Consider the following 13,264-nt stretch of genomic DNA (forward strand, 5'->3'; position numbering starts at 1 on the left):
TGAAGGGATGTGCTAGCTCAGGCCTTTGAAAAAGACGTTAGGATCATAACCTTGGCTCCTTCAATGGTTCTCTCAAGGAGAGAAGTATGCCAAATGCCAGGTCTCACCCTGGCTTTGTTCCACTCCATAGCTACTCAGAGATCCAGAGAGAAAATCTGCAAAGGCAAGGATACTTGGAGATTAGGAAGAGAAAAGACATTAGTGAATGCCTTTGAGGGGGGGGCATGGAAGGGGGATTATTTTAAACCTCTGTGCAAGAGATAAGAGAGCTGGGAAGAATGACTATTCAGAACGAGCAGAGGCAATGACACAGCACAGAAGGCTTCCTGAGCTTCTGCTTCCTTCTTCACTGAAGAGAATTTATCTATGTGTGACCTTTGGAGCAATAGAAGGGGAGTCTTAGGGGCACAGAAACCCAGAGGCCCATTGACCACTCATATTTATAGATGATACCATGAAAATCGCTATTAGAAGATAAATCCCAGCTTCCTACTTTTTGCTTAATAACAGCAGTTAAAAAAATTTTTTTTAACTGAAAAGTATTAACAGAGTTCGAGTTCCAGCCTGGCTTGGAAGATCAAGAGGAACTTTCCTGATTTAATGGTTTTGCAGGCTCTTGAAGACATTGTCATCCATTAAAGAAAAAAAAAAATTAAAAATCAGTCTTGAAAGAAAATGTCTTGAATGAAAAATGAAAAAGAAAGAAAGAAAAGCAGAACCAACGCTGAAGATTAGGGAAGTCTTGAGAGATGAATCTTTTAAAATTTCAACTGTGGTCAACAGGGGTCAAATACGAGGTTGCTTGCAGTTTCATGGAGCTAATTGTTTAGAGAGAAATTTAAACACTCAAATATTGACTTATTACCAAAGCACACACCGAAAGTGAGGCCCAGTTGGCTGGGAGCAGTATTGAGTGTTGGATCCCAGGATGCTAGTTTTTGGTTTGTTCCCAGAAATAGGATGGCACATGTTATCCGCTGTGCTTTGACCTAGGATTTAAGCAAGCACTTTCCATATTACTTTAAGAGTGATACAGAGAGGATGTGGGATCAGACAAATAATAATCAGACCCCTTCCTAGTAATCCCTGAGCGCCTCCCCTGCGTTTGTTTCCTTTGAATGTTAGAGTCGCCGCCCAGGTCCTCAGACTTAGCTGAGGGCCTTCAGTTTATTTTCCTGGATTGCGCTTGGAAATCTTTTCTAGGGCTGACAACCGGAGTACTAGGGACTTAACTGCTTTCCCCAGACTAATCCCCTCACAAGACGCCGGTAACAGGCGAGAGGCCTCGGAGATTGGAGGAGACACGGGACGGTGGGGGCAGGGAGGCTAGGGAGTGGCCTTGTTCCCGCGGTCTGCTGGGATCCCGCAGGTCCAGGGCGCAGGAAGACCGAGCTGGAGTAGCTGGAGCGGCTGGGCAGTCTGGGGTCGCTGTCCATCACTTTGGTGCGGAATCGGAGCTGGACTTGCTGAGCGCTCCCCTCTCCCCTCCCTCCCCCCTCCCTGCTTCCTCTTTCCTCCCCCCCAGGAGCAGCAGCAGCGGCAGGAAGCGGACTAGAGCTCTCAGACTTGAGGCGAGTGGAGGAGCTGGGATATGGGGAATCAGCGGGGATCGCGGGGCCAGCAGCCCCTGAGGGGGCCCTGCGAGGGGAGCGGCCCCAGGCGTTTGCTAGCGCGTGAGGCTTAGAGGAGCCGGCTTGGGGCCGCAAGAGCGGAGGCGGAGGCGGAGGCGGGGCCGGGCGTGGAGCTCGGCTTGGCCAAGCTGCTGCCTCCGGCCCTGCCCGGCTGCCTCCGCCACCGCCGGTGGCTATGGAGCAGGCGGGCGCCAAACCCGGGGCGACAGAGCATCCACGCGTCCGGCGGCCCCTACCCTGGCTGCTGCTGCTGTCTTTCCTGCTGCTGCTGCTGCTGCTGCTACCGGGCCCAGCGGCCTCCCAGCTACGGTACTCGGTGCCCGAGGAGCAGGCACCGGGCGCGCTGGTGGGCAACGTGGCCAGAGCGCTGGGTCTGGAGCTGCGGCGCCTGGGGCCGGGCTGCCTGCGCATCAGCCATCAGGGTGCGCCCAGCCCACGCTACTTGGAGCTGGACCTGACGAGTGGCGCGCTCTTCGTCAACGAGCGCATTGATCGGGAGGCGCTGTGTGAGCAGCGGCCTCGCTGCCTGCTCAGCTTGGAAGTGCTGGCACACAACCCCGTGGCGGTGAGCACCGTGGAGGTGGAAATACTCGACATCAACGACAACTCGCCCCGCTTTCCGCGGACCGACTATCAGCTTCAGGTAAGCGAATCCGTGGCACCCGGAGCGCGCTTTCATATAGAGAGCGCGCAGGACCCGGACGTGGGAGCCAACTCGGTGCAGACCTACGAACTGAGCCCCAATGAGCACTTTGAACTGGACCTTAAACCCCTGCAGGAGAACAGTAAGGTGCTGGAGCTGGTGCTGCGGAAGGGCCTAGACCGTGAGCAGGCAGCCTTGCACCACCTTGTTCTCACAGCCATGGACGGGGGCAGCCCAGCTCGCTCGGGCACCGCACAGATCTCTGTTCGGGTCCTGGACACTAACGACAACTCTCCCGCCTTTGATCAGTCCACTTATCGTGTCCAGCTGCGGGAGGACGCTCCTCCAGGCACATTGGTGGTGAAGCTCAATGCCTCGGACCCGGATGAGGGTTCCAACGGTGAGCTCCTGTACTCCTTGAGCAGCTACACCTCGGACCGGGAGAGGCAGCTCTTCAGCATTGATGCCAGGACAGGGGAAGTTCGAGTAAGCGGAGCACTGGATTATGAAGAGGCTTCCTCCTACCAGATTTACGTGCAAGCAACTGACCGGGGTCCAGTGCCCATGGCGGGTCACTGCAAGGTGTTGGTGGACATTGTGGATGTGAATGACAATGCACCGGAGGTGGTGCTCACGGTCCTATATAGCCCAGTGCCTGAGGACGCTGCACCCAACACTGTTGTGGCTCTTCTCAGCGTCAATGACCAAGACTCAGGTCCCAACCGGCAAGTGAGACTGGGTCTGGAGGCCACCTTGCCCTTCCGGCTGAATGGCTTTGGAAACTCCTATACACTGGAGGTGAGTGGGCCACTAGATCGGGAGCGAGTGGCTGCCTACAATATCACAGTGACAGCCACTGATGGGGGAACACCACAGCTCACATCCCAGCGGACATTTCGGGTTGAGATCTCTGACATCAATGACAACCCACCCAGCTTTCTGAAGGACTCCTATTCCATCTACATCCAGGAGAACAATTTGCCTGGGGTGTTACTCTGCACCGTGCAAGCCACAGACCCAGATGAAAAGGAGAATGCAGAGGTGACCTACTCTCTCCTAGACAGGGAGATTCAAGGGCTGCCAGTCACCTCGTATGTCTCCATTAACAGTGCCAGTGGCAGCCTTTATGCTGTCAACTCCTTTGACTATGAGAAGTTTCGGGAGTTCTTTGTGACTGTGGAAGCCCAAGATAAGGGGAGTCCACCACTGAGCAGCACTGTGACTGCCAATGTGTATGTAGTGGATATGAACGACCATGCCCCTCACATCCTGTACCCTACCTCAACCAATTCATCAGCAGCCATTGAGATGATGCCTCGAACTGCCCCAGCTGGCTACCTGGTCACCAAAGTTATAGCCATGGATTCAGACTCTGGGCAAAATGCTTGGCTCTTTTACCATCTAGCCCAAACTTCTGACATGGACCTCTTTAAAGTGGAGCTGCACACAGGAGAAATTAGGACTACCAGGAAGATAGGAGATGAAAGTGGTACAACTTTCAATCTGACTGTGGTGGTCCGTGACAATGGAGAGCCGTCACTATCAGCCTCTGTGACCATTACAGTAGCTGTGGTGGACAGGGTTTCTAAAATCCTCCCGGATACTCAGAGACATGTTAAGAGCCCTCGGACCTACTCTGAAATTACACTTTATCTGATAATAGCATTAAGCACAGTATCTTTTATATTTCTTTTGACAATCATTGTTTTGAGCATCATCAAGTGCTATCACTACGCTGCCTATGGCACTTCATGCTGTGGAGGTTTTTGTGGAGTGAGGGAGCGGTGCCCTGCAGAACTGTACAAGCAGGCCAACAACAATATTGATGCCAGGATACCACATGGCCTCAAAGTACAGCCTCATTTCATTGAGGTTCGAGGGAATGGCTCCCTCACCAAGACCTACTGCTACAAGGCCTGCCTGACAGCAGGCTCAGGGAGTGATACTTTTATGTTTTACAACACAGGGGCCCAGACAGGACCAGGGCCTGGGGGAGCCCAAGCAGCAGTGACTGACAGCAGGCACCTCACAGGCCAGAGTGGGCAGAGTGCCGGGAACCTGATTATTCTCAAAAATGAGGCTGTTCCTCAAAATGAGGTGAGATAGTGGTCAAAGGTCTTCTAGAAGACAATGCATTATTTTTTACATGTCTCGTAATAGTATGTGGATGGTCTTCTGAATTTTTAGTTGACAGGAGTTATTGGTAAATGATATTAATGATCTGCTTGTAATCTGGTGTTTCCTTTCTAGAAAAGAAGCACTAAGGAATTGTTTTACTTCCCATTTTTCTTTTCACATGTATCAGGAATAATCCATTTAATTGTTTGAAAAGTGAGGATTAGTTTTAAATATGTGATATGAAAGCACAGCTCTGTAGGGAAATAGAACAGGCCTGGGAATAAGAATAATGTTTTAGGAAATAACATTATGCGATTCAAGGAGAAAAGGCCTCTGCTGTTACTTTTTTAAATCCTGCAGGACTGTTTTTATTTCTTTCTTTTCTAGAAAAGCTCTGAGACCTCTAGGGGCTGTTAGAGTCACCTCTGTATACCAGTCCTGTTCATACTTTGGACTGTCTGCAGTGCACGTTGTCTAGTTAGTAACTGTAGTAATTTCACTAGATAATGTAATAGGATCTTCTGGAAATTCACATCATGATAAAGCCATGGTATGTAGCCCTTATGTTGAATCCAGAGTTTGCTGTAGCTGTCTGATGTGGTCATTCTTCTGTATGAGGAAATGGATAATGATTAAGGCAAAACCTCAAGTACCAATCTGTCTGGCTAGGCAGTAGAGATGGTAGAATGAGATGGGGACATTGAACATCAGAACAGAGTCTGGGGAGAAAGAGAAAAAGAATTCCAATTTGCTACCTTTCTTGGCATACGCTGAATTCATTTGAAGATTATATTTCTACATTCCTCATAAGTGCAATCCATCATCTTTTGATTCCCAGTGGATCATTTGATGAGATATGAAGTAGACTTTTCAAGCTCCTCATGTCTTTAAGTAAAATAACAATACTTCCAAAGCACATGCTCATTTTTTTTTTTTTACTAAAATTTGGTTTGTAATAGCTACAAAAGGCTTGGAACGTGGATGAGTTACTGCACATAAGTACAGATATTAGCAGTATATGTACTAGGTTTGAGTTTTAAGAATAAGGCAATTTTGCTCATTGTTATGAACAATGGGCATAAATTATCAAAAAGTGAATGAGTGTATCAGTGTGTTTGAATAGTATTTTTTGTCTACATGCATGCTTGAAGTGATATATTAAACTTTAATTGCAAAAGCTAAAAATTTACCCTATAAATAGTGATGAATTATCCTTCGGAACCACTACTCTAGCTAGGGCTATTAGCATTAGTGCAAATGAATTAATATTTTGTCTCTTGTATGTTTTTGTGATATCTTTTTATTCACACATTGTTATGTTTTATTAGTGTTCATATTGTCACATGCTAAATTAATGATCTTGAAAGAGGTAATACATAAGCAAGCACAGAATTTTTCATTATTAGTCAAGAGTAGATTTTCCTTTGGGTATTGCAGATGGATATATATTTACGTATCAGAAGAGCCTCATGTTAGTCTATGCTGAGTAAACCACAGGAGGCAGGTTGCAGATTAAGAAAATAGAAGGGTAGTAAATCAAAGAAACCAAGAACTGGTGAAGCAGAAATCTTAGGTTATAGCATTTGGAAGCATACAAAAAGATTTGGGTTTAAATAATGATAATGTAGACATTTAGCAAATTCCTATGAAGTCCTTTGGGACTGGTATAGGTTGCAGAAGAGGAATAGAATGCAAGTTGGGAAAGGCTTGCTCATCATAGCCACCAGCTGTGAGCTGAACCTCAGAAAAATGACATTCTTACCATTTTCCTACTGACTCAAAGCTTGGGGCAATTTGATGCATGAACTATTTCTGTTTTACACTGACCTCTATGTTAATAGGTGCTTTTGTACACAAACCTTCAATCTAGGGGGAAAATTATGCTAGGAAGTGATTACTCCTGTGGGATGTTGCCAGGACAGTGCATGGGCTTAATAGAGGCAAATTTCTGCTAGACAATTCTGGAAGCTCTTGAAATGATTGCAGTTGTAGGATAGAGAGTGAGTCACATTTTTGCAGCATGGTAAAACAGGAACAAAAGTAACTCAGTTTTGAAAGTCATCATTGCTGTATTAAGTTTTTACTTTTCTTTTCTTTCTTTCTTTTTTTTGGGGGGGAGGGAGGTCCGGTCGTGGGTCCTGAACTCTGGGCCTGGGCGCTGTCCCTCAGCTCTTCAGCTCAAGGCTAGCGCTCTACCACTTGAGCCACAGCGCCACTTCTGGCTTTTTTCTTTTTGCTTATGTGATGCTGAGGAATCGAACCCAGGGCCTCATGCATGCAAGGCAAATGCTCTACCACTGAGTCATCTTCCCAGCCCCAAGTTTCAAAGCTGAATTTTCTCTTTACTTACTGCAGATGTCAGGAAAGTGCTAGGGGTGTTATTAATGCCATGTGCTTACATTAAAAATGATGGGAACCCCTTACTGGTAGCTTATGCCTGTAATCCTAGCTATTCAGGAGGCTGAGATCTGAGGATTGTACTTTGAAATTTGTGAGACTTTAACCACCAGAAAGCCAGAATTGGAGCTGATGTTTGGGAACTCAGAAGTAAATACTTTGAAAATATTATATTTTGTAAGTAAACTTTATAAATATATATTTGTATAAATACTTTATGTAAATATATATAAAGTATATATTATAAATATAACATAAAGCAGGTGGGGATTGGAAATGAAGAGTAAATGAATTTATACTCACTGACTACCCTCCTGCATAAAAGTACCCTGTGATGTAATATGTTTAGATGTAGTTTTAGTTCCCATTCCCTGTAAGGCATGATTAAAGAAACACAAACATCCAGCATAGTAGAAAATAAGCTCAGGGAGGTTACATAATATGCACAGTCACAGCTAGTAGTATTTCAAGTTATGATTGTCTGACTCCAAAGATTTCTTAGTTTAATGGTAGGAGTATCCAGAAATCTCAATGTTCATATTACTTCTGATATGTGATAGGTAGACATTTTGGATACTATTTTAATAGTTCATCTACTAGTATAAGTTGATTTTCTTTGGAAAGAGTAAACCCTTATACAGAAGAGATAATAAGTGTGTGGGGGTGGATGTAGTGGGTAAAATGTCACTACTAGCCAATATCTTTGTTTCTGCTTTACTATTGGCAAAGCTTACAGAGATATTTTTATCTCTGTTCTTTCATAAAGTTTTTCTTTTTGCTCTAATCTATTGGTGTTTATTTGAAAATATTTCATTTCATGAGTCACCTGTGTAGTGAAGGGCCAAATTTGTCATTGGAGACTTCTGAAAGCCTCACATTGAAAGAATTGGCACCCCAGTCATAGTCTCTATAAGAAAAGGTTGGATCTTCAGATAGAATATATTTGTGGTGTGATTGCTAATGAGTCACCCTGAGTATTCTGGGCAGATTTATCTAACTTTGCCTCCATAGGGCTAGTTAGCACAGCTTGTGGAAATTACAAAGGAATAGCAGAGATATATAAGGTTTGTATTCACTCTCACTTATTTTAAAGCAGTTGGTCACCAAATCCTTAGTTATTTTTGGCACTGCCTGTGCATATTTACCCTAAATCCAGTGACCTGAAAGAGTTAAACTCTTCTTTTTGTTTGTTTCTTAATTAATTTCCTCCAGAGCTGGCATTAATTTGATGGCCTGTTCTGAAACAAAATTAACACTCAGTGCATGATGTTGATTTTTTTAAAGTTGCACAATGATCAGAATAACCCAAAAGTTCTATTATTTATTTATTCTGGGCCTGGGTGCTTCCCCTAAACATCTTTTGCTCAAGGCTAGCACTCTACCACTTGAGCTGCATCACCTCTTCTGGATTTTTCTATGAGTAATTGGAGCTAGTAGTTTCATGGACTTTCCTGCCCTGGCTTTGAATCACAATTCTCAGATCTTTGCCTCCTGAGTAGCTAGAATTAGCAGCACCTGGCTCAATAATTCTATTTATGAACTTCCATTTCACTGTTTCACCTGTGATACCCATATATGCATATATTTGGTGATACTAGCTTTGAACTCACAGTCTTGTGATTGCCAGGTAGAACTCTACCACTGAGCCATGTCTCTAACCCTTTCTGTGCACTGGTTATTTTGAGAAAGAGTCTCACTTTCTGTCCTTGAGTGTCCCTGCACTGTGATCCACCCATTTTAGGTTTTCCATCCAAACTGGACTAGCAAATGTGTACAGCTATGCCTGGCATCTTTACATTAAGATGGAGTTTCCCAGACTTTTCTGTTCATATTGGTCTGGAACCATGATCCTCTCATTTTCAGCTTCCCACATAATTTAGGATGACAGGCATATGCCTTTGCATCCAGCTATCAGTTGAGATGGGGTCTTGTGAACTTTCTACCTGGGCTGGCTTTGAACCATAATCCTCCCATTCTCAGCTTCCCTAGAAGCTAGGATTGCTGTGAGCCACCAGCACTTGGTTCAGATAGCCAGTTTTCAATGGGTGGAGCTATTTTGTTTTGCCAGTTTCATATCAGTTATAGGACTGTTCTGAGAAAAGGTTTTCTTTGGTCCAAGAATAAAATATCTTTGTCAGATTACTTCTTTCCTTTATTGTTCTACAGACTTCTGAGCCAGATGGAATTAGGGTTGATCTCTTCTCTCTTTATCTTGTATACACTGATTGATGAAGAAATCTATTTATTGTGGCTTGAATGTCATTCGCTTACCCTTTCCTCTGACCCAGAGTGAGCTATCACACGGGCACCTGGTCTAACTCAGAACACTCTGCAGGGACATCGCCTGGCATATTATACATTGTCTATTGGCATGCTATTGGTTTGACAGAATAGTAGAGTCAATTCTAGATACTTGCCTTGGTTAGCAACCAAATTTTGCTCTCAATGAGAGGTCAGAATAATGTCAGTTTGCAAATGTTTGAAGAAAAATTACCATCACTAACCCCAGAAATTAAGCAGAATTTGATAGGGCTAAACCTCTATATGTTTTTGAATGTGACCTTTACAGGGCTTCCCTGCGTAGATTTTCTTCTATGCATATTATAAGACAATCATAAATTTATCTGAACCATGTGATAATATTTTAGTGCTTTAATCTGTAATCATAGGTGCAAAAAAATCTAAGGACAGGGAGATTCCTTCTCAGTGTTTTAATTCTGTTAACCCAAAAATTATGCAAGAATTTTTTCTTTACAGAATTTGAAACTGACACATGCAAAGAAATACCTGACATTGCAAAGGTGAAGAAAAATGTTAGTTCCTTTCTGGCCTTGCAGGGTCAAACTCTGGGCTCCAGGGAGGTGTAGCTGTGAGCAAGAGGGTAGTTGCTGTGCTAGCAGGCTGTGTATTGAGAATTAAGTAGACTTGGCATTTGTTGTTGTACTGGAACCCATTGAATATATTTTAAAGTCATATTTATTTTACTTTTCTGTTCTGTGAATTAGGCCTGTAAATGACCATTTAGAGAGAAATATTCCACACAGAATTCTCAGGTTTATCATCTTCTTACTTGAAAACAGCAGTGATTATATTCAATATTATATCGTTTTTGTCTTAATATATTATTTTAATGATGTTTCATAACAAATTACCATGACTTTATGATTGCAATCTCATCCACTTGGTATCTCATAATCCTGCACTATGTGGCTGAATTCTCTGCTCACATTTTCTTAAGGCTGAAATCAACATGTTGGCTGGGCTCAGTACTCTTGTGGAGGCTCTGGAGAAGAATACACTTTCCAGCTCATTTAAATTGTTAGCAGAATTTAGGTCCTTGGGGACTGTGACCCACATTTTCTTACCTACTGTTGCTGGAGACTCATTCTCACTTCCTAAAGGTTGATATTAGGCCCTGTCACATTGGCCTACTCCATCTTCAAAACTAGCAATAGAGAATCTTCCCTAACATGGAATCTTTCTTATACCTCAAACTTGTCTCACTTTATCTCTTACCTCTGGACTTGGATTTAAAAGGCTCATGTGTTTGAGTTAGTCCCACCCCTTTTTAAACACAAGTGAGCTATATTATACAATGAAAATGTGGGAGTAAGATCCATCAAATCACAGGTTGGAGATTATGCAAGGAAGTACCATTGGATGTGGGGGATGTTGGCATTATCTTAGAATTCAGCTCACCACAGTTATCTTAATGTTCATAAAATATCATTATGAAGAATCTTCCATAGAGACATTATAATGGAACCCTGTTAGTGTGAAAAAGGAGATATTACATGTCATTTCAAGTCTCAGAGAACAGTTTATTGATTACATCAACATAGATTTCCAGAGTTATAAGACAATATTATCTCATTCTGCATTCATGTGAGTTTATGAATAACATAGGATATTTTTAACCTGTTTCACTTTAAATCTGTTTTAGAAGAAGAGATTCATCCTTCTGTACTTCAAATATCCTATGGCACAAATTAGAAATAAAATAATTTAGCCAGGCACTGGTGGCTCATGCCTGTAATCCTAGCTACTCAGGAGGCTGAGATCTAAGATCATGGTTCAAAGCCAGTCCAGGCAGGAAACCCTGTGAAACTGTCTAATGAACCACTAAAAAAAACTGGAAGTGGCAGTGGCTCAAGTGGTAGAGCACTCACCTTGAGCTAAAGAGCTCATGGATAGCACCAAGGCCCAGAGTTCAAGGCACACAACCAACAAAATAAATAAATAAAAATAAAAAATAAATTAAATTTATTTATTATAAATCATTACAGGATAAATTAATAATTACTATAATTTTTTGTAGTTGGTCCTGGGTCTTGAACTCAGGATCTAAGTGCTGTCCCTGAGTTTATTTTTTTTTTCTCAAGGGTAGCTTCCTACCACTTGAGCTATAGCTCCACTTCTGGCTTCTTGTGGGTTAACTGGAGATGAACTCATGGACTTTCCTGCCCAAGCTGGCTTAGAACCGTGACCTTCAGGTCTCAGGCTCCTTAACTATCTAGGATTACAAGCATGAGCCACCAGCACCTGGTAATCTTTGCTATAATTTTAAAAGAAATTCAAATGGGTTCTTGTTCTTCAATGATACTCTATCACCAACATACACTACTAACTGACTTTTTCCATATCTGGGGTTTTGTTACTATTATCCTAAAAGATTAAACTTTGGAACAACAGAAAATACTAGAATTCTTCACTAATGGAAATTAGGCATAGTCCTGAGATGTATTATCCAAATAATTGGGAACTCAATAATCACAGTCCAAGTCCCTAATGTATGTCTCATATGAGAGAAAGAAAGAGTTAACTTTTCAACTGAAAAATTTCCAAGTTTATTAAATTTGTATTATGTTTAATTATTTTTGTCGGTCATGGGGCCTGAACTCTGGGCCTGGGCACTGTCCCTCAGCTCTTCAGCTCAAGGTTAGTACTCTACCACTTGAGTCACAGTGCCACTTCCAGCTTTTTTTTTTTTTCTGCTTATGTAGTGCTGGGGAATAGAACCCAGGGCCTCATGCATGAAAGACAAGCACTCTACCACTAAGCCACCTTCCCAGCCCTTAATTTTGTTTTATAATAAATTTATATTGGCTGGAACAAATATCTCACACCTATAATCCATCCTAACTATGCAGAAGGCTGAGATATGAGGATTGGGGTTTGAAGCCAACCTGGGCAGGAAAGTCCATGAGACTTTTAGTTCCAATTAGCCACCAAAAAACTAGAATTGGAGCTGTGGCTCAAGTGAGAGAATACCTTCAGCAAAAATGCTCAGGGAAAGCAGCACTCAAACCCTGAGTTCAAGTCTGAGGAGCAATGCCCGTGCACGTATGTGCATGCATGTACACATGTGCACGCACACACATATACACCACACACACACACACACACACACACACCACACTGATATTTAGAAACTCAAAGTAAGAAAAGGGGTAAAAAAGTGAAACAAAATACACATCATTCCACATGTTTACTTAAAAAGTATACTTTTTTTTTTATAGGTACCTAAAATTGACTGTCAGCCAAACTCACTAAATCAGGCAAATAATTTAATTCTCAAATTTCTCATTTTTGTAACTTAAATATGACATTATTGACCTTGTATAATAGTTCATTCGTTTAAAAGTATTTTTAGGGACTGGGAAGGTGGCTCAGTGGTAGAGTGCTTGCCTTGTATGCATGAGGCCCTGGGTTCGATTCCTCAGTACCACAGAAGTAGAAAAAGCCAGAAGTGGTACTGTGGCTTAAGTGGTAGAGCTCCAGCCTTGAGCTGAAGAGCTAAGGGACAACTCCTAGGCTCAGAGTTCAGACCCTATGGCCGACAAAAATATATAGATATATATATTATTTTTTATTTTTAATATGTATATTATTGTAAAGATACTATATAGAAGGATTACAGTTACATGAGCAAGGTAATGAGTCCAGTTCCTATCAAGCATTGTTACCCCTCCTTTGTTTTTTTCCCTACTATCCCTTTCCTCCCCACCTCCTTTGTTTCCCACCCAGCCCTCCCGCTCCCCCCCCCCCCACTCTCCCTGGCCAAAGTTATAAAGTTCATTTTCAACATAGTGTCTTGTACATCTCCCTGTTACAGTGGGTCATCCTGTAACCTTATTTCAGCATTTTGATATTTCCCTTCCCTTCCCCAGATTAGAAAAATGTATAAATGAGATGCAGGACACCAGAATCAAATACAGTGACAACAGGGGTTATACCATGGGGGAAAAATAGTTTTAAAACATACCAAATACCTAGGTTCAAAGTTATAGCTATAACCCAGGATGAAGCAGTCTTTATGTATACCTGAAGACATTTGTATGTTTTATGAGAAAACCATTAAAAATCCTAGCATTTCTGGTCTGAGAAGGGAATATTACATTAGGTACTGGTAGCTCATACCTGTAATTCTAGCTACTCAGTAGGCTGAGATCTGAGGATCACAGTTCAAAGCCAA

The 13,264-nt window shown here is 42.7% G+C and overlaps 1 protein-coding gene across 3 annotated transcripts in view; it reads left to right on the top strand.

The window, feature by feature from the left end:
* The window catches only part of LOC122118215 (protocadherin alpha-C2), a 153,777-nt gene that overhangs the window by 109,443 nt on the left and 31,070 nt on the right, over window positions 1-13,264 (top strand). The window contains exon 1 of one of the 3 annotated variants that reach the window (XM_042692154.1): window positions 1,566-4,371. The exons of the other annotated variants lie outside the window; for them this stretch is intronic. Within the exon in view, the coding sequence (XP_042548088.1) occupies window positions 1,807-4,371 (2,565 nt within the window). The 5' untranslated portion in view covers window positions 1,566-1,806. Of the gene's footprint in view, window positions 1-1,565; window positions 4,372-13,264 lie in introns of those variants that run through there. 3 annotated transcript variants of the gene reach the window in all.

The sequence above is a fragment of the Dipodomys spectabilis genome, unplaced genomic scaffold (genome assembly GCF_019054845.1).
Source record: "Dipodomys spectabilis isolate Male_0828 unplaced genomic scaffold, ASM1905484v1 ptg000147l, whole genome shotgun sequence".
NCBI lineage: Eukaryota > Metazoa > Chordata > Mammalia > Rodentia > Heteromyidae > Dipodomys > Dipodomys spectabilis.